Source organism: Lithobates pipiens, unplaced genomic scaffold, assembly GCF_037356315.1.
Source record: "Lithobates pipiens isolate NorthernLeopardFrog02 unplaced genomic scaffold, aLitPip1_a1.2 Scaffold_28, whole genome shotgun sequence".
Taxonomy (NCBI): Eukaryota; Metazoa; Chordata; class Amphibia; order Anura; family Ranidae; genus Lithobates; species Lithobates pipiens.
In genome coordinates, this window is record NW_027507789.1 from 113082622 (window position 1) to 113105584 (window position 22963).

The 22963-nt window shown below is 44.8% G+C and overlaps 1 protein-coding gene across 6 annotated transcripts in view; it reads left to right on the top strand.

Moving 5' to 3' along the window:
* The window catches only part of LOC143935577 (ATP-dependent RNA helicase DHX58-like), a 103720-nt gene that overhangs the window by 24424 nt on the left and 56333 nt on the right, over positions 1-22963 (top strand). For all 6 annotated transcript variants that reach the window (XM_077459551.1, XM_077459555.1, XM_077459554.1 and 3 more), the window contains 2 exons: positions 11888-12017; positions 14182-14373. In XM_077459551.1, coding sequence (XP_077315677.1) covers positions 11888-12017; positions 14182-14373 — 322 coding nt within the window. The remainder of the gene's footprint in view (positions 1-11887; positions 12018-14181; positions 14374-22963) is intronic.

Consider the following 22963-nt stretch of genomic DNA (forward strand, 5'->3'; position numbering starts at 1 on the left):
AAAAAAAAATTATGAAAACCTTTTTTCCCTTTTTTTAAATTGATCACATGCCATCTGTTCTCAGCTGCATAAGGGGAGGAGAAACAGCAGCACCCTGATCTTCCCAGGGAATGACTTTGCAGGATGGGGTGTGTCAGGACAAATCTGATCATTGGAGAAGAGCATTGGAGTTCCCAGCACGGCTAGAGAGCTGACCACACCGTGTTCTCCGTTCTCTTTGTAATAGGAAAACAGTTACAGGCAGGTAGAGCAGGGATTTTACACAAAGAAAGCAATACAAAGAGGACAGGATATCTTTTCATACAAGTACACGATGCAGCAGGCAAATATCAGGAATATAATATGTTAGGTGCATGGGCGTGTTCTGTAAATGCTGTGTGCCTTGGACATAGCAGATCACAGATTGGGGTAAGGGGCTGTTTTGTCACATATGGCAACCCATCACATTTAGCTACGGAAGTGACGATCCACTGAGAAATTTTGCACTGCACATACGTAACTTGCCGATATGCATTCCAAATTTTTTTACGACAATACAGAGCAGTGAAACCGTCAGATAATGTAATGGAAGTGATGTTACAGACAAGTTCTTCTTCTGTATAATTATTGATTGTAATGCCGTGTACACACGTAGCGGACTATCCGACGGACTTAGTCTGGCGGACTTCCTGCCAGACTGTCCGTCGGACTTTCCGAACGGCCTACTTGCCCACACACGGTACTTTTTCAGCAGACTAATACGGCGTACTAAGTCCTCCGTACTATCCGCCCTACTTTTGAAATGAACGGACTCGCCCACACACGCGGAGGAAAGTCCACTCAATTCGAGCGCGTCTCCAGGTAGGCGGGGCCCACGAAGGAGACGTCACTGGCCCCGCCACCTGGTATGGACTTAAAGGGGAACCCCAACGCCGAAAATAATCGGCGTGGGGGTTCCCCCAGGTCCACATCAGACCCTTGTCCGAGCACGCTACCCGGCCGGCCAGGAAAGGGGGGGACGAGCGAGCGCCCCCCCCCCTCCTGAGCCGTACCAGGCCGCGTGCCCTCAACATGGGGGTGCCGCGCGGCCCCCCCACCCCAAAGCACCTTGTCCCCATGTTGATGAGGACAAGGGCCTCTTCCCGACAACCCTGGCCGTTGGTTGTCGGGGTTTGCGGGCGAGGAGCTTATCGGAATCCGGGAGCCCCCTTTAATAAGGGGGCCTCCGGATACCGGCCCCCCACCCTATGTGAATGAGTATGGGGTACAATGTACCCCTACCCATTCACCTGTAAAATAAAGTACAAAAAAAACACATGTGACATCAACCGATGACCCCGCCCCTTGTCCCTCTATAAGTCATCGCGCAGCGCGTCCCTGGCATTGCGGCCGGAAAGAGCGTCGAGTCAACATCTCCAGGAAAAGAAGAAGAAGAAGAAGAACGGAAGGGGCGGTGGCGACAGAAGACCGGACCACCGCCTGTAAAAGAGCTAGAAGAAGGCGCGGTGGTCCGGCAGAAGAACCGAAGAGGGGGACAAGACCCCCGAAGTCGGAAGAAGAGGCCGCGGCGAGGAAGAAAGCCGGGCTCCTCCGCTAGCAAAAGAGCTACAAGAAGATAGCGGAGGAGTCCGAGGAGAAGACCCCCCCCCCGAAGATGGAAGACCCCCGGAGCTGTGCAATAAACTATTTTATCTTGTGTGTTGTGTTTTTTTTATACTTTATTTTACAGGTGAATGGGTAGGGGTACATTGTACCCCATACTCATTCACATAGGGTGGGGGGCCGGTATCCGGGGGCCCCCCTATTAAAGGGGGCTCCCGGATTCCGATAAGGCCCTCGCCCTCAGACCCCGACAACCAACGGCCAGGGTTGTCGGGAAGAGGCCCTTGTCCTCATCAACATGGGGACAAGGTGCTTTGGGGTGGGGGGGGCCTGGTACGGCTCAGGAGGGGGGGGGGCTCGCTCGCCCCCCCCCTTTCCTGGCCGGCCGGGTAGCGTGCTCGGACAAGGGTCTTATGTGGACCTGGGGGGACCCCCACGCCGATTTTTTTTCGGCGTTGGGGTTCCCCTTTAAGTCCATACCAGGTGGCGGGGCCAGCAACGTCTCCTTCGCGGGCCCCGCCTACCTGGAGACCCGCTCAAAATGAGTGGACTTTTCTCCGGTCGGGAAAAGTCCGCTCATTTCAAAAGTACGGCGGACTGGCACACACACGGCTGGATTGTCCGCCGAAATGCGAGTCCGGCGGGAAGATTGGAGTGCAAAACTACTTTCTAAGTCCGCCGTACTTTCGGGTCAAAAAAGTATGCCGGAGGTTACACACGGGGGGATTGTCCGGCGGACTTCAGTTTGCCGGACTTTTCCACCCGCTTGTTTGATCGTGTGTACGTGGCATAACACATGATTTTGCAACAGGGCCGCTCGCCACGCTTCGGGCGCCACTCTTCGGGCATGGCCTCGCTTCGCTCTACATAATTATGATTTAATTTTATGTCCAGTTGGATGGTGGGGTTTGAACCTGGACTTAGGGGTGGAGCCACATAATAACTGCACAAGCGCAGTTCAACCTCAGTTCTGTCACACTATCTTACGGTTTTAGTGTGATGTTTTGTTGTAAAATTGTTGGAACGCATATGGCAGCGTCGCGCATTCGCACTCCAGCGGGTAACCAAATGTGATGGGTCGCCATATGTGATGATACAGGGCCAATTACAGCAGCCCTTTCCCTTGGGATTAGGTGTGTCCAGTCACAGCTGTCACAATGTAAACAGACTTGCCGATTATCACCTCTACCTTCCTCACACAGAGACAGCATGTGAGGAAAGGAGAGCCAATCTTTGGGGCACAGTGAGTACATTGTTTACACTGATAATCAGTGCCCTAATTATCAGTGCAGCCCCATCAGTACCCATCAGTGCAGCTTATCAGTGCTGCCTTGTCAGTGCCTCCTCATCAATGCCCATCATGTCCAGCTGTCTGTTAAATAGCAGTCTGTTGCTACGTTTGATGCAGGATGATCTCTCTCTCATATATATATATATATATATATATATATATATATATATATATATATATATATATATATATAATTTATTTATTTAATTACTTTGAAGCTCCAAGAGCTTGAATCTCTGATAACCTTCTGCTTAAAGTTATTGCAATTGATACTGCCTTGTAAGTGATGGCCTGAACTGAACACTGCTCTGTTGGAACAAATGGTTAAACTGATATAAGATCCAGCAACTGCAATAGATCTTTCTTCCTTGATGACCGACTCCTCACGACTGCCCTCAAAAGTTGTGCAAACTGAAGGATTTTTGGTCCTTTCAAATGTGTTATTGCCAATATAGCCCACAATCATGAGCTATGTGAGGATAGGCTAAGGCCTGGAGGAAGTATAGAACAGCTGACACTGGAAGGGCAGTAGGATCAATGCCTCGCCCTACCAAGAAAAAGCAAACTTGTTCCAGAATTAGGCTGCTTTCACACTGGGGCGAGAGCAGCGTCGGCGGTAAAGCGCCGCTATTTTTAGCGGCGCTTTACCGTCGTTTTAGCGGCGGTGTGCGGGCGCTAGCAGGGTGGTTTTAACCCCCGCTAGCGGCCGAAAAGGGGTTAAACCCGCCCGCAAAGCGCCGCTGCAGCGGCGCTTTGCCGGCGGTATTGCCGCGGTGTCCCATTGATTTCAATGGGTAGCAGCGGTATAGGAGCGGTGAATACACCGCTCCTTCACCGCTGCAAAGATGCGGCTGGCAGGACTTTTTTCACCGTCCTGCCAGCGCATCGCTCCAGTGTGAAAGCCCTCCGGCTTTCACACTGGAGTTAAAGGGGCCGGTTTTTTTCAGGCGTTACACAGGCGCTATTTATAGCGCTGTAACGCCTGAATACCGCCCCAGTGTGAAAGCAGCCTTAGACCTAGATGTAAGTAGAATGTCTCCTCGCACACAACAAAGTAGAGATAACTCTGGAGTGAAACTGGAGCAACCGGAGTTGCCCATCCTCCCCCTTTAGTGCCCCTGCCTGCAGCCCCAGTCTGGGTATGTTATAGAGGGGAAATGTATTCTGTATTCTGAAATGAAAGACCAGGGAAGACCGAGGGCCTCCTGGTCTATATGGAGCACTGGCTATGACAACTATGTTCTCCCTTGACAGCCTTAAGGGGAATCTCATTTACTGGAAATTTTGGGGAAAATATATAGGTTAGATTGCAGTCCCAGGGAGAGACCAGAGCATCTGCCCCTTGTGCCTTGGGGTACAGACAAAATCAGACCAAAGTTTGTGATTACTGTGGGAAACTAGGTCTGTCTGTGGTAGGCCCCACCTGTGGACCAACTCAGAGAAGACCTGCTCGTTGTGCTCTGGGAAGCTTGTACTTGTTCAAAAGTAACCACTGGGAGGTAAACTGTTTCCGAAATTTTGCTGGTGATCTTCTGCCCTAGGCGTTATGAGTTTCTCCTCTTTCAATAGCATATTGCTGCGAGTTTCATCCAGGAGCTGAATTTAGGAGACTGCTGCCCTGTTGCTAAACTGCAAGGAGATTGGTCCTCCTTTACTATGTGTAGTAAGGCCAAAGTTCTAAAAGGGCTGTTTGAATCCCAGCGCATTCAAGATTACCCTCCTTGGCTGGGAATCTGTCAGGGAAATGGCCGTAGGAGAACGGGCTATAGTGTCAGTTGTCAGGGAGCCATCAGCAGGAGAAGGGCTCTAGGACCCAGAATCTCTGGCAGGAGAAGGACTTTAGGACCCAGTATCTCTACCAGCAGGTCACATGGGCCTATTTAAGGAAGTCTGCTGGTGTCTGCAGTTGCTGGTTTGTCAGTCTTCCTGTGTTCCTGAACCTCTGTGAAAGTTCTATTTGGATTCCTGTTGTGACCCGGCTTGTTCCTGACCTGTCTGATCTGCTCTTCTGGTTTTGACCCCCTGGCTTGCTTTACCGACTTGCTGTCTTCTCCTATACCTGATCCCGGCTAGTATCACGGACTTCGCTACAGTTATCTGTTCCTGCCTGCTTCCTGATACCAGACCTTTGATTCGTCCCCGTTTCTGCAACCTGCCTCATCCCCCTGCTGGATCTACTGTGTTTGACCCCTGGCCTGGCTTCCACTACTGCTCCTTACGCACACCTTGCCAAGTATTACCGAGGATTCTCATAGACTTTAACTCTGCTGTGCTTCCTGCATTACCTGGTGTCCTTCTGGTGCCCACCAGCTCTTATTTCCGGAATCCATCTGGCAACCTGTGCTTCTCTGGGCACTACACCCTCTGTACCCAACTTCAGGGGTGTACTGCACTCAGCCACAAGGGGAGCCCTCTCGGCATTTCGGCCTCCAACCAGGTACGTGACAGAATCTCTGCTTGCCTTGACCGAAATCCTTTGCAGTACATCTTCCTGGCTGTCTTACAGACATGATTCATAGCCATTCTCGAGTCTACAGGTTCTAACGGACCAAGACTTCCTCAAGGTCTTTCCATCACTGTGGACCGTTACTCATACTGAGTAACACTTATTATCTGTATTCTATCCTGTTTCCTCCCTTGCACTAAGAATTCTAGTTGAAATTTGTGCAGGTGCCCATACACCCCAGGAATCATCTATATGCATAATGACGTTGTGCTATGATGACTGAGGCACTGAGAAGCCATCAAACAAGCGAAAATATTCGTCCTCAGAATTCTGTTCCTGACTGTCACCACTTCCTCTGATGAAAATAAAACAGAGGAAATAGCAGAGCACCCCCGGGTACACCAACCACTGGGATGGACAAAGGTTGGTTTTACTTTCCCTCTAAAGTGTAAGGATAGGATAGGCATCCTGATGATCCAGCAACAGCCTCCATCCATGTGGTTATACTGTTTAAAGGACTCCATCTTAAAGATCTCAAAGATGGCCCAAAAGGGTTCAACCTCTTCCGATCTGCAACTGGACACTAACTAACCTCCTCTGCAAACTCCAAACAGGATTGGGTAGAAAACCTGCAATCCCTCTTGAGTCTGAGGTGTCTGTAACCATTGAAGCAGCCCCCACTGTTGTGTTGGACTTGGCAGCTCCATGGGAGAGAAATGGTCTTGAGGGGGAGCAGTGAGGAATCTCCCAAAGTGACCATGAGTGTCTGATGCCTTCATCCAAGGCTCTGTACAGCATGCTGTCCAGAAACCCGTTAAGCGTGCCTTCTAGGTCCTACCTTAAGAGTCTGGGTATGCATTGTGTGACTGGCTCACAAATATTTCCAGAAGTCTGCACTAAGATACAATTCAGATTTTTGGCATCCACAGCTACAAAAATATAATTTTTTGCAAGATACTCCCAATAGGAAATCATGTCTAAATGGATGCTGACCCTGCCACTCTCCTCAGAGTCCTGCAGGTGCAGCAGCTGGTTGATAATTATGAAACCATTACCATTAGACTCACCCAGTACATGGGCTGGATATTGCTGGTCTGCCAGCACTTGCAGATACTACAGTATGTAGGAGCAGGTTGACCATTAGCTTGTTCAGGGTACACAGTTTTGACAGCCTGTTTATACAGGCATTTTTCTCGAACCCCTTCCATCCTTCCCCACTTTTGTTTCTAGGAAGCAATACGCAGTCCAGGGTCTCAACCATATGACCTCCCTAGCCGCCAAAGTGGTAGGAGGCTCTTCCAGTGGTTATACAAGCAAAAAGGGAGGACTTCCTGGTCAGCCTACCTATTTTGAGTAGCAGACTGCATCTATAATATATGTAGCAAGGACCCAGGATTCCTTCAGTCCAATGAAAATCTCCAGAGCCTTGAGTTGTCGACCTCCCTCCACATAGAGTGGGTCATAAGGCATAGTAGGTGCAGAGCAGGTCTTGGGATTGTGGTGAGAAATCCACAAAGGGAGAAGATATACACTTCAACACAAGCATTAGCATGTTGGGGAATTGAACCAGCAACCCCAGTGCTGGTAGACAGAATCACCACCCACTTAACCAGCAGGCAGCCTCTGCAAAGTAGATTCATGGGCGCCAGACACATAGGGTATGCCACCTGTCCAGGATTCAGCCAGACAGTTCGGTGTCAGGTTTTCAGTCCACCAATCAAGTGCCAGGGTTTCAGTCTACCTTGGACCCAGACATATTACCCGGATCAGGCTGTGGTTCCCCAAGTAACCATACACAAATCTGTTGCTGCTGTAGGTGGCTGTTTTGATGATGTCAGCAAGGGCAATTTGGCCACACCCACTAGTGCACTCTGAGCGCTACATTACCACTCTCCTTGGGGCACCCAGATGTGTCTGTGTAATGCTAACCCGGTAAACTACTGGACTTCAACAGGACAGCCATGCAGGGAAAAGCTTCCAGCAAGATGCCACATACGCACAGATAAGAGAGCTGTCTCCTATGGCAACAGTCCACAACAGTTTGCAATACAAATGTAACTGTTGCTTCAGGTAATTAAGGCGAGTTCAAAACAGAATCTTGTGCCGCTTTTTTCAACAATAAAGACATTTGGTATTACCTGTTAGCTGTATACTCCTCCAGGCAGTGTCTACTCACCAGCCTCCTGCGCCTGGGGCACTGGCTCTGGGGAAGAGGAGCAGAGACGTCTTCCTTGGAGCTTTTCTCCTGAATGGGAGCGCCATTTTTTTTTCTTTTTTTTTTACACTGAGCATGGTCATACTGCTTGCTAAAGACCCCGCCTGATCTTCCAATGGGACCCTTTGGGCAGGTAGCTGGGCTGAGGTAAACTCAGACAAGGAATCTCGTACTACCTTCTTCAGTAATGATGAGACTTGCGCAGTGTCCTGCTCCCTGTCTACTGCAGACTCCTCTAGATAGTCTTTGCACACCAATTTATTGGATAGGGGCACTGCGCCATAAGCCCAGCCTGATTTCTTGCTGGGACACCTGTTGCTCTGGAGAAGAGGAGGCACGACGTGCTCTTTTGAATTTTTTTATTTTTGACCGGGAGTGATGTCTGGAGCTATGCTCCTTTGGAGAATGCCTGTCCTCTCATGTTCTGCGTGAGCGCACGGAGCTGAAACATATCAAAGCAAACCGCATTAGAGGGGACTCTTTTAAGGACACCTGAAAACTTACCAACTGGTGGTCCCCCTACCTTAACCACTTAAGCCCCCGACCATTTTGCTGGCCAAAGACCAGACCCCTTTTTTTGATTCAGCACTGCGTCTCTTTAACTGATAACGTGGCTCCCAAACAAAATTGACGTTCTTTTTCCCCACAAATAGCGCTTTCTTTTGGTGGTATTTGATCATCCCTGCAGTTTTTATTTTTTGGGTTTTCTTTTTTCTATAAACAAAAAAAGAGCGTCAATTTTGAAAAAACTTTACATTTTGCTATAATAAATATCCCCCAAAAATATATAAAAAAACATATTTTTTCCTCAGTTTAGGCAGATATGTATTCTTTTAGTTATAATGTTTACAAAAAAGGGGATAGTTTTATGGCATTTTTATTAATATTTTTTTAAAACTAGTAATGGTGGCGATCCGCGATTTTTATCGTGACTGCAACATTATGGCAGACACATCGGACATTTTTGACACATTTTTAGGCCCATTGTCATTTATACAGCAATCAGTGCTAAACAAATGCACCAATTCCTGTGTAAATGACACTGGCAGTGAAAGGGTTAACCACTAAGTAGCAGTGTAGGGGTTAAGTGTGTCCTGGGGCGTGTTTCTAACTATGGGGGGCGTGGCTGTGTGTGACATGTCACTGATCTCTGTTCCCGATGACAAGGAGCAGAGATCAGTGACACTGTCACTAGGCAGAATGGGGAGATGCTAATGTATCCCCGCTGCGATCGAATCTGCGGGACCCGCGATTCGCCTCACAAAGGTCCCGACTGGTGGTGTGCACGCAATGGCACGGCGACAAATTTAAAGGGACACACAGGTAGCTGAAAAGATAGCTGAAAAGAAAAAAAGGATGGAGATTGGCAGTAATCTTCTAACATGAAAGTCTGAACACTACAACAAAGCAAACAGCTGAAACAAACCAAAGAAAAGAATGTACCCTTCTTTTTTTTTTTTTTTTTTTTTTTTTACAGAAAACTTTCCTACCAGCAGATGGTGACACAAAAGGTTGCCAAGACTGGATCCAAGAACAAACTGCACAGTCTGAAGACAGTCAGGAGGCTGTATATTGCCCATTCCACAGCAGCCCACTGACACTCTTACGTGATCCTGGGACAGGCAGAACCCGCCCCCAGACTCCTCCTGTTATTTGTGGGTAAAACTAATCACTTTGCCCAGAGCCAAAATGGCACCCAGAGCTTCCATCGGCCAGTGCTCATGTGTGGAGTGGGAGTGCCCTAGGCCAGTAAATATGGCGCTGGGCTGCCGCCCCACACTTATAGGGATACCCTGACACCTACTGCACGGTGTGGCCCACTCCTCACTCACCTGGAACCTACCTAAAGCCAAATAAGAAGGGAGAAGAGCAGGAACTGAATAAAACAGGTAAAGTCATAGCCTAACGGACAATGAAGACCCTAGAAAAGGACAGGCTGGCCCCCCAAAGCTCCAGTACCAATTCAAGCTGATTGGAAGATTTCGTTCCTAAAGAGGAAACACTGCAAGGACCCATCAAGACCACACAGCCGAGGGTCTCTCAGGCTTATTAGCGTGATGTTAGCAGCCCAAACTCTGAGACTACGCACTGGGAGAGGCTTGAACCCAGCCGGTTACTGCTCCGTGGCAGGGTGGGGGGACATAAAATTCCTTACTTCATCACTAGTGCGTAGAGGTATGAGGAAAAAAGGAATAATGGGGTGGCGGCTAACCATGCCTTCATTTATGCTATTCACTGGTCCTGAGGGAGTGGTCAAGAGGCGGAGCTCTATCACTAGTATGCTGCCATGTTGGCGTCAGGAAATACCTTTTAAGCTGTGTTGCGCTCCTTAACTAAATCTACCATTACATACATTCATAAAAATTTGTTTTTTTTGTAAATGTATGTACTACTAAGCTGTTGAAAGTGCTCTTTACTAGATTGTTCTAAGTTTTTGGCCCAATATTGTGCTGCTGTTTATATTGTGGAAACTAAAGAAAACTTGACTATATTCTTTTTTATTATTTTTTTAAACATTTTTATTTATTTTTCATGTTCCTATTCAAGTTTAACTTTATAATGGTGTATATAACCAAAAGTATTACAGTGGCCAATTCAAGAGGTCACTTCCAGCTGGAGCAATTGTCATGGTTGACATACTTCATTGTTGCACTTTTGTAAACGTTTACTTTAAAAAAAATTATTCATTTAAAAAAAAAAAAGTTCTTGATGTTAAATTTCAGCCGACGTTTGTTTTTAATTTTCACTGCACGTCATGCCTTTTTGATTTAATAGTATAAATAAATAAATAAATACTTGTGTACTCGACATGTGTGTGTCCACTGCTGGTGGAACCGTGTCAACTTTTGGTGGGTCCTCTGTGGGTGGAATTAGACCCCTATCTAAGGGTAGTTTTGAACCCCTTCCTGTGGGTGGAATAGTACCCCTTCCTGTGGGTGGAATTAGGCCCCTTTTTGTGGGTCTTCTGTGGGTTGAATTAGGCTCTCCCTTTCTGAGAGTTTGAATAGGCCCCTCTTTATGGTACTGCACTGGTTACTGCCACCAAAAGAGCGGTGTTAAATATCATGCCTTTTTTTAGTTCCTGTTTTATTTGTGAATTGGAGATAACAGATCACTGCATGATTTTTTGCAATATTTACCACCATTTTTTTTTTAAGTTGTTTACCGCAAAATCTTTATATATTTTTTTAATGAGTGGACTTTATATGCCGCATGCAATCATTTATGCAAATGAGTAACATGATACCCTTAACGCATGCGGTAAAGCTTAGTGAATTGACCCCAATTACAAAACTGTTTGCCCAAAAAAAATGCTGCCTGTAGTACTTGGTTGATAATTAAGAACAGCAGTGTTTTCAGTGGTGAGGTCCAAATCAATAACCTGTTTAGCCAGAAACAGGACTTTTTCAAACAGGACTTTTTTTTTGCAAACCACCCACCCCAAGATTAAAACAAAAAGCTCTTTGGAAACCCCTCTGCCTGATATTATTAATCAGTGATTGGATATGCTGCATATCAGGGCTTGTCTCACAAACACCATCTTTTTCCTTTGAGTTGCACCCATAGCATAGGAGAGCAGAAGTCAGCAAGAACAGACCTAAACATTGATTGTACAGTTTCTCTCTTTACCTCTTGCATGGGATTAATGTCCAAATTGACCAAAATTGGATGACACAATGAGAATTAGCTACTCCATTTTTACTATTGATCTGAAGAGGGAGAACCTAAGTTGTCTTATGTGGCTGTGGCTGGTTGTGCTCTGTTGGTTGAAGATGTGTGCAGGCTGCAAAATCTATTGCTAGTTTTTTTTAGCAGGTGATCATTCTAAGACCTCTTTCACACGGGACGGATCCGTGATGATCCGCCCCGTGAACATCCGCTTGCTCAGTGGGGATCGCTCGATTGATCCCCGCTGAGCAGGAAGATGACAGGTCTGTCTCTGCACACTGCGCAGGGATGGACCTGTCAGAGCGCCGCTTTCCCCTATGGGAGATCGGATGACGACGGACCACAGAGTCCGTCGTCACTTGATCCGATCTGCAGATGGATGGAAAAGTAGGTTTTTCCTCCGTCACACTTTTTCGGATCAGAGCGGGTCGGATGTCAGCGGACATGTCACTGCTGACGTCCGACGATCCATAGAGGTCTAATGAGCATTCGTTCAGGTCCGCCTAAAAAACTGACAGGCGGACCTGAACAGATCGTTCATCTGAAAGAGGCCTAACTGGATTTGTATTATATTATTATATTAACTGGATTTGTATTATATTATTATATTAACTGGATTTGTATTATATTTGTATACTTACAAGTTTAGTAATGTTGCATAATAAAACATTTCCCTCTGCTCTAGGATCCCTTTGGGGATAAGCTGAAGTCACTCATGGAAATCATATATGAATATCTTGGTGAAAATGACTATATTAGAACTGACTTGGGCACTCAGACATATGAACAGAAAGTGGTTGAAATGGAGAGGGAAGGTAAATGTTAAATCTGAAAGTGAACTACACTGTTGAGTTCCATATGTGTCAACTGTCTTATCTGCCAAACAATTGTAAATCTGTTCAGCTACTCATGGCCATATTGGTGACCTAACTTTTCTCCAGTACACTTAAGCATTACAGCTTGGTAATCGATTCCCCTCAACTTATGGTTGGACAATGGAGGAGCAAGATGCTGAAGAGGTTGTTTCTGCTCTCCCTTCTTATAAGCATGAAGGAGGAGAGAGAATCAGAGCACTTTGAATTACAGTAAAGCCTGACTGACTCAAAGTGCTGATCCTAACAACTTTTATTGTTCTGAAGATATAGCTGTTTGTTTCACCAGACTGATTACAGACTGATTCTGAATGGGATGATCTGATTCATTATATTCACCTGGTACACTCTCAGTGTTTTAATAAAGAAATCTGCAGTATCTGCATCTTAGTTACAGAGTTAGTCTGGTTAAAAAAAGACAGTCCATCTAGTTCACCCAATAAAAGAGAAAAAAATCCTAAAAAAACAAAACAAAATCATACAATATACACAGTTCTGTACCCACAATTAATCCAGAGGAAGACTAAAAACCCCAGCAAAGCATGACCCAATTTACTCCAGCAGGGGAAAAAATTCCTTCCTCATCCCCCAAGAGGCAATTGGATATTCCCTGGATCAATTTTCCCTATAAATATCAGTATCCAATTATATTATGTACATGTAACCCTTTAGAAGTATTTAACCCTTGGGGAATATACACCATAACCCTTGGGGAGTATACACCATGCACCCTGTTATACGGGGTGCCTACAATTTAACTTGTATCTTAGTGTAGACTTCTGGAAAATTCAGTGAGCCAATCACACAAGCAAGAAATTACATTTCTGGTGGTGTTACGTACACCAACAGTGTACAGAATGCTTCCAGGTTGCTATTTTGCACAGAATTTTACAGAAAATTACAGTGCTACAGAATGTAAAGGATAAGTACTTTTTTATAACATTAAATAACAATGGGGGTTATTCACTAAAGCTGGAGAGTGCACCAATCAGCTTCTGGGTTTTATTGCCAAAGCTTAAAGTGATATTAGTCTTTTTATTTTTTTTATTTTTTATAACAAACATGTTATACTTACCTGCTTTGTGCAGTGGTTTTGCACAGAGCAGCCCAGATCCTCCTATTCTCGGGTCCCTTGCCGGCGCTCCTGGCCCTTCCCTCCTGCTGAGTTGTACCCCACAGCAAACAACTTGCTATAGAGGCACACAGAGCCACGGCTCGGCCCTGCACCCTCTCTCCTCATTGGCTCACTGACTTTAATTGACAGCAGTTGGAGCCAATGGCGCCCACTGCTGTCTCAGTTACAGGCGAGACACGCGTGCAACATTGCTGGATCAGGTAAGTATTAGGGGGCTGAGGGGGGCTGCTGCATACAGAAGGTTTTTTTAATCTTAATACATAGAATGCATTAAGATAAAAAAAACCTTTTGGCTTTTAGGAAAACTTTAATTGAACAAGTTGAAGTTAAAAACTGATTGGCTACTATGCACAGCTGCGTGCACCAGTTTTAGTAAATTTACCCCAATATGTATTGTGTAACAATTCTTCATGTTGTTTTTTTTTTTTTTTTTATTATTTAGCCATTAAAGGTTACTGCTGCTCTTCTCTAGAAACTTCTCTTCATAGCGTAGTCCTTAAAAGCATTGTGACAATGCTGACAGTTCTCCTTCTACATGTCCTTGATTTAGGCATACTTTATGTTATTAAATTGTTTACACTGTTTTCTCAGTTAACACTGCCAGGTTTTATAGAGAGGTGTCTGGGGGTCCGTGACCCCATGACATGAGTTACAACTCTGCTCACAGGTGTAGAAGGCAGGGTGAGAAGAAAATAAATGATATCCTAATATAGGAGAGGTGCCACCCTTCAATCAGAAATAATCCATAAAATAACATTGAATGTACTATTTATCATATACAGTATGTGAATTACATTACACAATATCCCTATTGGGTAATAATTATTGGTCAATTACATGTTGTAACTGATCTTTAATTTAATAGTAACTTATGGCTAAGAATAGGAAAAATATTAGCGAATCAGTGATTTGTATAGTTTGTGGATTGTGGTTTGTGGTGTTTATGAGGCTTTTGGTGGTCTTGTATTTCAGGAGCAGTGAAGGCGGACAGAAAGAAAAGGACATGTGCTGAGCACCTTCGTAAATACAATGATGCCCTCTTTATTCATGACACTGTCAGAATGCTGGATGCCTATGAATTTCTGGATATGTTCTACATTGAAGAGAAGTTCATCAAGGCATCAGACGATCCCACTGATGTCTTTCTCTATCAGTTATTCAATGGTAAAGAGCATTAATGTGTTTGTACATTATTTATATTTTGTTATATGTAAGTTTTTTAAAGCATCAGTCCAACTGTTATCAGTTTTGGCCAGACTTTAGTAAGTTTTATTTCTTGCCAGCTACTCTCACAATCCCTCTCTCCTGCATTAGGTATGTGGTTTCATGTTGAAGTTTAGCACACATTTTTTTCTGGTCTACAGAGCTATACATCAGGGGTGTCTAATCTTTTGAACTTCTTGGACAACATTGAAAGAAAAGGGAAAATTGTTATCAGATACTCACTGTCATTTTCCTTTCCTGGCCTATCCTCATGTCAGCATACAATGGATTTATGCCCACTAGACCACCGCTAAATCCTGTATAATAATAATAAATTAAACACAGCCCCTCCCCCATTGAAGTGTTCAATAACCTAGCCTGCGACAGGCCAATAGGGAGGGAGTCCAGTGCTGATGTGAGGATAGGCCAGTAATGGAAAATTACGGTAAGTATTTGATTTGATTCCTGGCCCTACCTGGATATAACTAGCTGAATAAATGGGCAGGAGAGAACACATAAAAAGAAAGATTGACGCTCAAAGAAAGGCTGCTGAAGACAAAAATAATTTATATGTCTGGTCCCAAACTTTGCAGAACTTGTTGACCACATGCCTAGCTTGTGAAGTCGAATGAAGGTCTACAGTAACTGTCTCAATATGTGTTCCACTGAAATCCTGTAATAACTGCTCCAAAGGCTGCCACTCCTCAGCTCAAAGGAGCTTGTACCTATTCCTGTGCAGAAGGGCCTAACTCCTGCATGCCGATCTAATCACCCTGGTAAACCAATAGAAGATAACTTGAGAACCTGACGTCAAGATGAAAGGTTTGTCCACTTTCCTGACATCTTTTGAATTTTACATGTACATTGTTAGCAACTTGTCCATGTGTAAGGAACGGAGGTCTTCCTGCTGTGTACACAGTGACTCCATGTGAATGCTTGGAGGGATTGCCCCCAGTTTTCCTGGAAATTGAATACTACTGAATACCATTGCTCTTCCACCCATCTGCAGCCTGGAAAAGAGGATAAAAGCAGAGACCTGTACTTTAATGGAGTTGTATGCCAGACCAAACTCTAGCGCTGATTGTAAAAATGTCCAGGATATTGGCTAGAGCTGGGGACACATGAGAGAAAACTTTGTTGCTTCCTTAATATTCTCTCATGTGTAGCATTTATGGATGATTCACCAAGGTCTGAACCACCTCAGATGAGAATCCCTGTACCTCTAGTCCAGCCAATTCAATAGCCAGGCTATTAAAAGGGTCTTACTGGATTGGGGTGCTGCCATTTACATTGGCATAAAAATATCTTGTTTTGACTGGAAACGAGATTGGGGGTGGTGATGACATCTGGAGGAGCAATGAAAACCAAGGCCTCCTCGGCAGGTGGAAAACATCTGTATGGCGTAAACGTGTTCTGTCCAAATTTTCAGAAGAATCTTCATAATCAAGGACACAGGATGAAGACTAACACCAGTGGAAAAACCCATGGCACTGTGATTCTATCTTCTATCACTTCACCTTTGTACCCTGTTTTAAGTACCGGAAGCTGGAGAACTACCACTGGAATGCCCAATAGAGCCAATACTAGTTGAAATAATTTGCCTAACTGATCTGTTAGTGGATCCTGCTTTCCCAGTAAGTAGACTGCCATTAACTGCCTGTAAACAGCTCTCTGCCCAGCGAAAAGTTTATGCTGCGAAAAGTAACAGAAAAAGACTTATGGTGCCCCATTGGCGACAATATAGTCTACTGCTGTCTTGTTATCAATCATCAACTTTACTCGGGCCCCTTGGAGAAAGATCCTGAAAGGCTTGCAATGCTAGAAAAAACTGCCTTCCATTTAAGGCAGTCAGAGCATTTGCATTCTACCAGGCTTCAATGGCCTTGGACTTGTATGCTCAGACTGGAGACAGACTGGCATCCACCTTCAGAATTATTCAATTTCCTAGGCTGAGAGGCATGCCACAAAAGAGGAACACTGGTAATGACCAAAAGGTCCCAATGGGGATAATACAATCCCTCACTGACCTAAATGCTGTATTCATTACTCTTCGTACACAGATTTTCATTTTGGAAATTTTGCAGTTTTGAAAAACCACTTGACCTATTCGGTTATGAAATACTACTCCAAGATCCTTCATAGATTAAGAAGGGGTTAACTGCTTTCCCTGTTTATTCACTAGTCAACTGAACTTGGAAAAGGACTTCTAGGACAAGGTGGTGATGCTTTGCCAGCTCCTGGCTTACATGTGCGACAATCAGAATGTTGTCCAAGTAGTGGTAGAGCCTTATCCCCAAGGATGAATTACCGCCACCATTGCCACCAAACTGTTCAAATAGATTCTCGGTGCTGTGCTGATTCAAAAAACGGCAAACACCTGAACTGAAATTGACAGCCTGTCACTGAAAATCTCAGATGTCTCTGGGCTTAAGGAGCAGTCCAGCTGCGGGTCCCATATGGACATGCTAACAGCACGCATGCCTTGTAGAGATGGCACCAAGAGCCGGATGCTGTCATCCAGTCGCTGCACCCACCTAGAGCCCTCTACTGTCCCGCACCCCGTACCTGCTGCCACCGGACTGGGAAGCACCGTGATGAGGCCACTATTCCTCGGGCAGTACCCGATTTGTCAGTTAACCCCTGGGCCACACATTCCCAGCGGTGATAGGCGGAGCCGCCAGCATCGGCATGAGTGGTGGAGCACAGGCAAATTAGGTGGCCGCGAGGCCCCTGTGAGTGCAAGGCCTTAGGCAACTGCCTAATTAGAGAGCCGCCTCTGGGTCTTCTTATCAGATCTCTCCCATTCTCCATCATTGAGCTTTTCACTCTCTGTCATTATGGGATAAGAAGGCCCTTCCTTTTTCACATTTGGAAATATCTGCATGCAATGGTTGGGCCTGCGTCTTGCCTGTGGTATGGATATTTGCCAGATACTGTACTCTACAGCTTCTAGGCTTTAACATTTGTGCATCCACTTCCTTATCCATTATCATTTGAGCCAATCCATCCAACTGACTTTCCTGTCACTGGAGAATGCATGCAGGCCCAACATGCACCCTGGGCAATTTCCTATTGCTCTCATTTAAACAGGTGTGCCATTGCTATATGAGCTGCTTAAGGAGCATGAAAGCGGCCCTGTGTGGGAATCTGAGGACTGCACATTTTTCTGGTCAGGAGATGACCAGTGGCTGCTCTTAAGATTTCTGGAGTGTTTGTGTTTAGAGCTTCTGCTTCTAAAATAATGCAAAACCGTATACTTTGTGTTCCTTGAGCATTCTCTTAAAAACATGTCCCACGTTGCCCGCTCTTACCTTTTGCTAGTCTTCCATTGATAGGTGGAGTGAGCTCATAGCTGCAAAAAATATGTAAAACATCATATTTCTTTCACCAAGAAAAACAAGTATGATGTGCCTTTAAGACCCATCTACTTTAAATTCACTTACTTCAGAGGCAGTAGCAGGTGAGCCCAGGCAGCCCTTCCTGAGACAGACAGGAGACACAGAATTTGAGATAAAACCAGTTAGACTGTCTAACCCCCTTGCAATAGAGATGGGCTCGGACGTATTCAGGATCTTAGTCCCAACCCATCTCCCCGATCCCGCCAGGAAGCCAACACTGCACGCGGCTAATCATAGGCAGTGAAACATTTCCCGATCTGTGCAGCTGCGGACCTGGAAATTTCCCACTGCCTGTGATTAGCCATGTGCAGTGTCAGCTTCCTGGCGGGATCGGGCAGGTGGGATCCCGAACATGCCCGTGTCCATTTCTACCCAGGAACACACAGCACAGGAGGGGAGCAAACAGCAACAAGTTTTTACTAGAAAACAGTCAGGACTTCAGAGAGGAGAGAAACCAGTTCCTTTGCCTGCTCTAATGCCCAGTACACACGATCAGAAAATCGTACAAAAAATGCTGATTTCGGAGTGATCGTACGATAATCTGATCGTTAGTACAGAGCTTTCAAGTGCTGATATTTTTCGATCGGACATGCTTGAAAAAAAAAAAATCTTATGATACCAGATCGTACGATTACAACACATGACATCACTTCTAAATTTTTATTCTGTTGTATGAGAATTTTCATGACTTTAGTAAACTCATCAGATTCGATCTGAGATTATCATGCAAAAAAAAAAAACGGACGACCATTCGTCCGATAATCTCATTGTACCAGGCATGACTGTTTGTGCTGCTGCTTGGTGACTGGTGGTCACTACCCCACACCACCTTGTCTACCTGCTCTCTGTGACCTTATCTATAGTCGCTCTCAGACTGAAAACAAAGCCAGGAGAGCAGTGCGGCATGCTACCTATACAAGACAGGAAAAAGGGAGAGGCCAATGGCGACATTGCGGAGCTTAGTAATACTACACCTGTAGAATATTCGTGCTGTTTAAGTGACATAACCCATGTACCAGCACATAGGGCACCCAGTTTCAGGCAGGTTTACATTCAACATTCAGGGTCTTCCAACTCCAGGAGAGGCTAAACCTGGAGGAGCTGTGCGGTGGGGGGGGGGGGGGGATATACTTGCAGCAACCAAAGTACTTACCAACTGCAATCAATGGGTGGCCTGGAGCATGACCAAAAAATAGAATACTTCAGTGGGGAAGTGTCTTTTATTTAGCTAGGAAGAGGTGGTCCTGTGCGTTCAAGAGAAGGCGTTAACCCATGTACTGATGTGAAGTAGGGCCAGGAACAGGAATTGTTTTGGGCTGCACATGGAATACTCTAACAATAAGGATAGCCGATGAGCAGAAAATATTGGGCAGTTCACAAGCTAATGATCACTGATATAGATAATGTAGATAAATTGATTTTGAGTCTTTTCAGTTGTTGATATAAATATTATGAGTAATAAAACTTTTTTTTTTGGAATATTTTTTATTATAAAAGTAAAAGAGGGCAACATAAAGCTAGTGCTAGAATTTAAAAAAAATAATAGATAAAGGGATCTGATTTAAACTATATTTTATAGAGTAAACTCTGCACTGCATTAAACCAATCATTTTTAAACCTCCGCTATTTACAATCCACAGGTGTGGTCACTAAAATATAAGTGTTTTAAAACCCTATCCAATATGTGAGACTGCACTACAACATGAAAATATTCAAATATACAGCATCAACAACTGAAATTACTCAAAACAGAAAATGAAATAAAAAAAAATACAAAATATATGCAGTGTCTACAATTGTGCGATAGTATATAAAACGTTCACCTCTACTCCCCCCTTCTGTACCATCCTCAGTGACTGTATTCCACCACTGTAAAAGGTAACTGCAGCATCTGCTACACAAAAAGTTGAGCTGGCCACTTTCGCCCTTTCTGCTTTCTCTGCCATTCACAGAACTTGTCTTCCTACAAGCCCACAATGCATCACATTCTGTGAATGAGTAGAAGAATCCTGTCATTCAGGTACTGCTCATTCACAGAACATGATGCACTGTGGGGTTGTAGTAGGATGAGTTCTGTGAATGTCAAAGAGCAGAAGTGGAAAGGGGAGGTTGGCACAACTATTTTCTGAAGTAGAGGCTGCAGTTCACTTGTATAGCGGCAATAGACAGAAGCTGAGGATAGTAAATGTGGCTGTGGGATAGACTGGTCTATCAGCAGATCTGGGCAATGAGTGCCTTCTAATATCACAAGCCAAAGAAAGCATGCTTCAGCCTACAAAACTCCTCAGCCTGCCTTAAAGGATATGTATTCCAGGTAGTTAATCGCATTCAACTGGACTTGGACAAGTAGAAAACATGAACGTGGCCACAGCGCACATGTTGATAAAAGCATGTATCCAGTTATTGCACAACGTAAGTAAACACATTCAAGTAAACAAAGTTCTGCTTGAGCTTGGAACAGAGGAGAGCTGAGTGCATCACAGCCAGTGAACCGGAAAGCGGCTGTCATGCAGAAGATTCTGGACCCACCAAAGGGATGTGCGTCTATGAGCTCCTAGGACCAAGATAGCAGACATGGGGAAGTAAAGGGGCTTATACAATGTGTTTCTGAGGCCCTGCCTCCTTTATCAAGTATGCCCAATAGTGAAGCAAGATTTTATTTTATACTGATGACTGCAAGCCAATATGGCAGGTGGGAAATTAGAGTGACTTTGACAGGTTTGAAAAGACCAATGAGCTTGCAGACACATGACAGTCCCTGTACATATATACAGTATTTTGTTGAAAATCAACAAATAGTATAGGGAATGATATGAGAAACGAAATGAAGATCAATAAAACAGATGGTAATGAGGCAAAACTGACTGAGGGATCAAACTGGTTCAAATGATATTCGATATTTGGCCGGTGTTGTGGTAATAAAAGACAGATAGAAGCAAAGATATTTCTAATTGTCTTTTATTACCATAACACCGGCCAAATATCTAATTTGCCTTTCCACCCATCCTTCTGCTCATCCATCCTGTGGGATATCCTGCCCTCCTGGTTATTAAGGCTGCTGGCTATTTCAACAAAGCTTGTTCCATCCATGCACCTGACTCTTCAGATTACTTTTGCTTTTTGGACTTGGACAAGTAGTGAAATGTCTTTAACCACTTCAGCCCCAGAAGGATTTGCCCCCTTCCTGACCAGGCCATTTTTTTGCGATATGGCACTGCATCACTTTAACTGACAATTGCACGGCCGTGCAATGCTGTACCCAAACGTTTTTTGTGCTATAAACAAAAAAAGTGACAATTTTCAAAAAAAACCCTTTATTTAGTGCTTTTTGCTATAATATATATCCCCCCCAAAAAAATAAAAAACAAATTTCTTCATCAGTTTAGGCCAATATGTTTTCTTCTACATATGTTTGGGAAAAAAATTGCAATAAACGTATATTGATTGGTTTGAGCAAAAGTTATAGCGTCTACAAAATAGGGGATAGATTTATGGCATTTTTATTATTATTATTATTTTTACTAGTAATGGTGGTAATCTGCGATTTTTATCAGGACTGCAATATTGCGACGGACACATTGGACACTTTTGACACTTTTTTGGGACCAGTGACATTAATACAGCCATCAGAGCTAAAAATAGCCACTGATTTACTGTATAAATGTCACTGGTAGGGAAGGGGTTAACACTAGGGGGCGATCAAGGGGTTAACTTTGTTCCCTATGTGTGTTTCTAACTGTGGTGAGAATGTGGATGACTGGAGGAGAGAGATCGTTGTTCCTACTCAGTTGGAACACACAATCTCTCTCCTTTCCCCTGACAGAACCGGGATTTGTGTGTTTACACACACAGATCCCAGTTCTCGCTCTGTTATTTGCAATCGCTGGTGCCCGGCGGTCATCGAGCCCGTCGGGCACGCACATCGGCTCTGGGGACGCGCTGTGGGCGTGCGCCTCCGGTGGTGTGTGGGTGCCTGCTACAGCGTCTTAAAGAGCCGACGTACAGCTACGATGGCTTGTGCAGCTGTGACAACCTGCCGCAGTATAACTGCGGCGCCTGGTCGGAAAGTGGCTAACATGTTAGAACAAGTATCTTCTGCAGTTCCAATTAAGCTGGCCACAGATGGATTAAAATTCAATCAGGGTATGGCCATTTTTGCTTGATCATTTGATCAACTTCTGTCAAAGGGACATGTTGAAAAAAGGAGGGGAGTGAGGGAAATTATGTATGTAAGGAGCATACTCCAGTATTCAGAGCCACAGAGGTAATTCAGTCAACTTAATCCAATCACAATAGAATGTATCAAGTTTCGAGGTACATGTTGATTGTCCAGGAACATGACAGAACCATAAAGTCTGGGGTAGATGTTATTTGCTCTAGCTACACAGGTGGAGGTCAAAATGCTTGGGTACAAATGTTAAATGTGAAGTATAGCCAAAGCTATTTTGGCTATACTTCTCCTGTAGGTCACAGGAGTGCAGTTCGTTCTGCACTCCTGTGACCCCTTTTCAGCCAACAATGAGCTAAAGTTTGCTGTTGGCTGACATCACTGAGCCGGTTCAGGCTCTGAAAAGATCAAGATCATATGGTTGGGATCCACCCAGAACCCTGAATCAGCATCTGGTTCAGCCTCTCGGCAATCTGCCGCTCCACAGCCCAGTGCTCCAGTGAGTGCTGGAGGAGCAGAGCAGAGAGCCGGAGATTGACAGTCCCAGGTCTCTGCTCAGAGGGGAGGGGAGAGCTGAGTGATTAGCAGTGTTTGATTGCTCACTCTCCACTAATTGCACTTTTTGAGACAAAATTCTTTTTACCAGGTAAGGTGATATGCCCCATACACACGGTTCGACATTCCGACAACAAAAATGTTGGCCCAAACTTGTCTTGCATACACACAGTCACACAAAGTTGTTGGAAAAAACGGTCGTTCAGAACGCGGTGACGTAAAGCACGTACGACGGGACTATACACGGGCCAGTAGCCAATAGCTTTTGTCTCATAATTTATTCTGAGCATGCGTGGCACTTTGTCTGTCTGAATTGTCTACACACAATCGGAATTTTGTTGTCGGGAAAATTTTAGATCCTGCTCTCAAACTTTGTGTGTCGGAAATTCTGACGGAAAAAGTCCGATGGAGCCCACACGATTGGATCCGA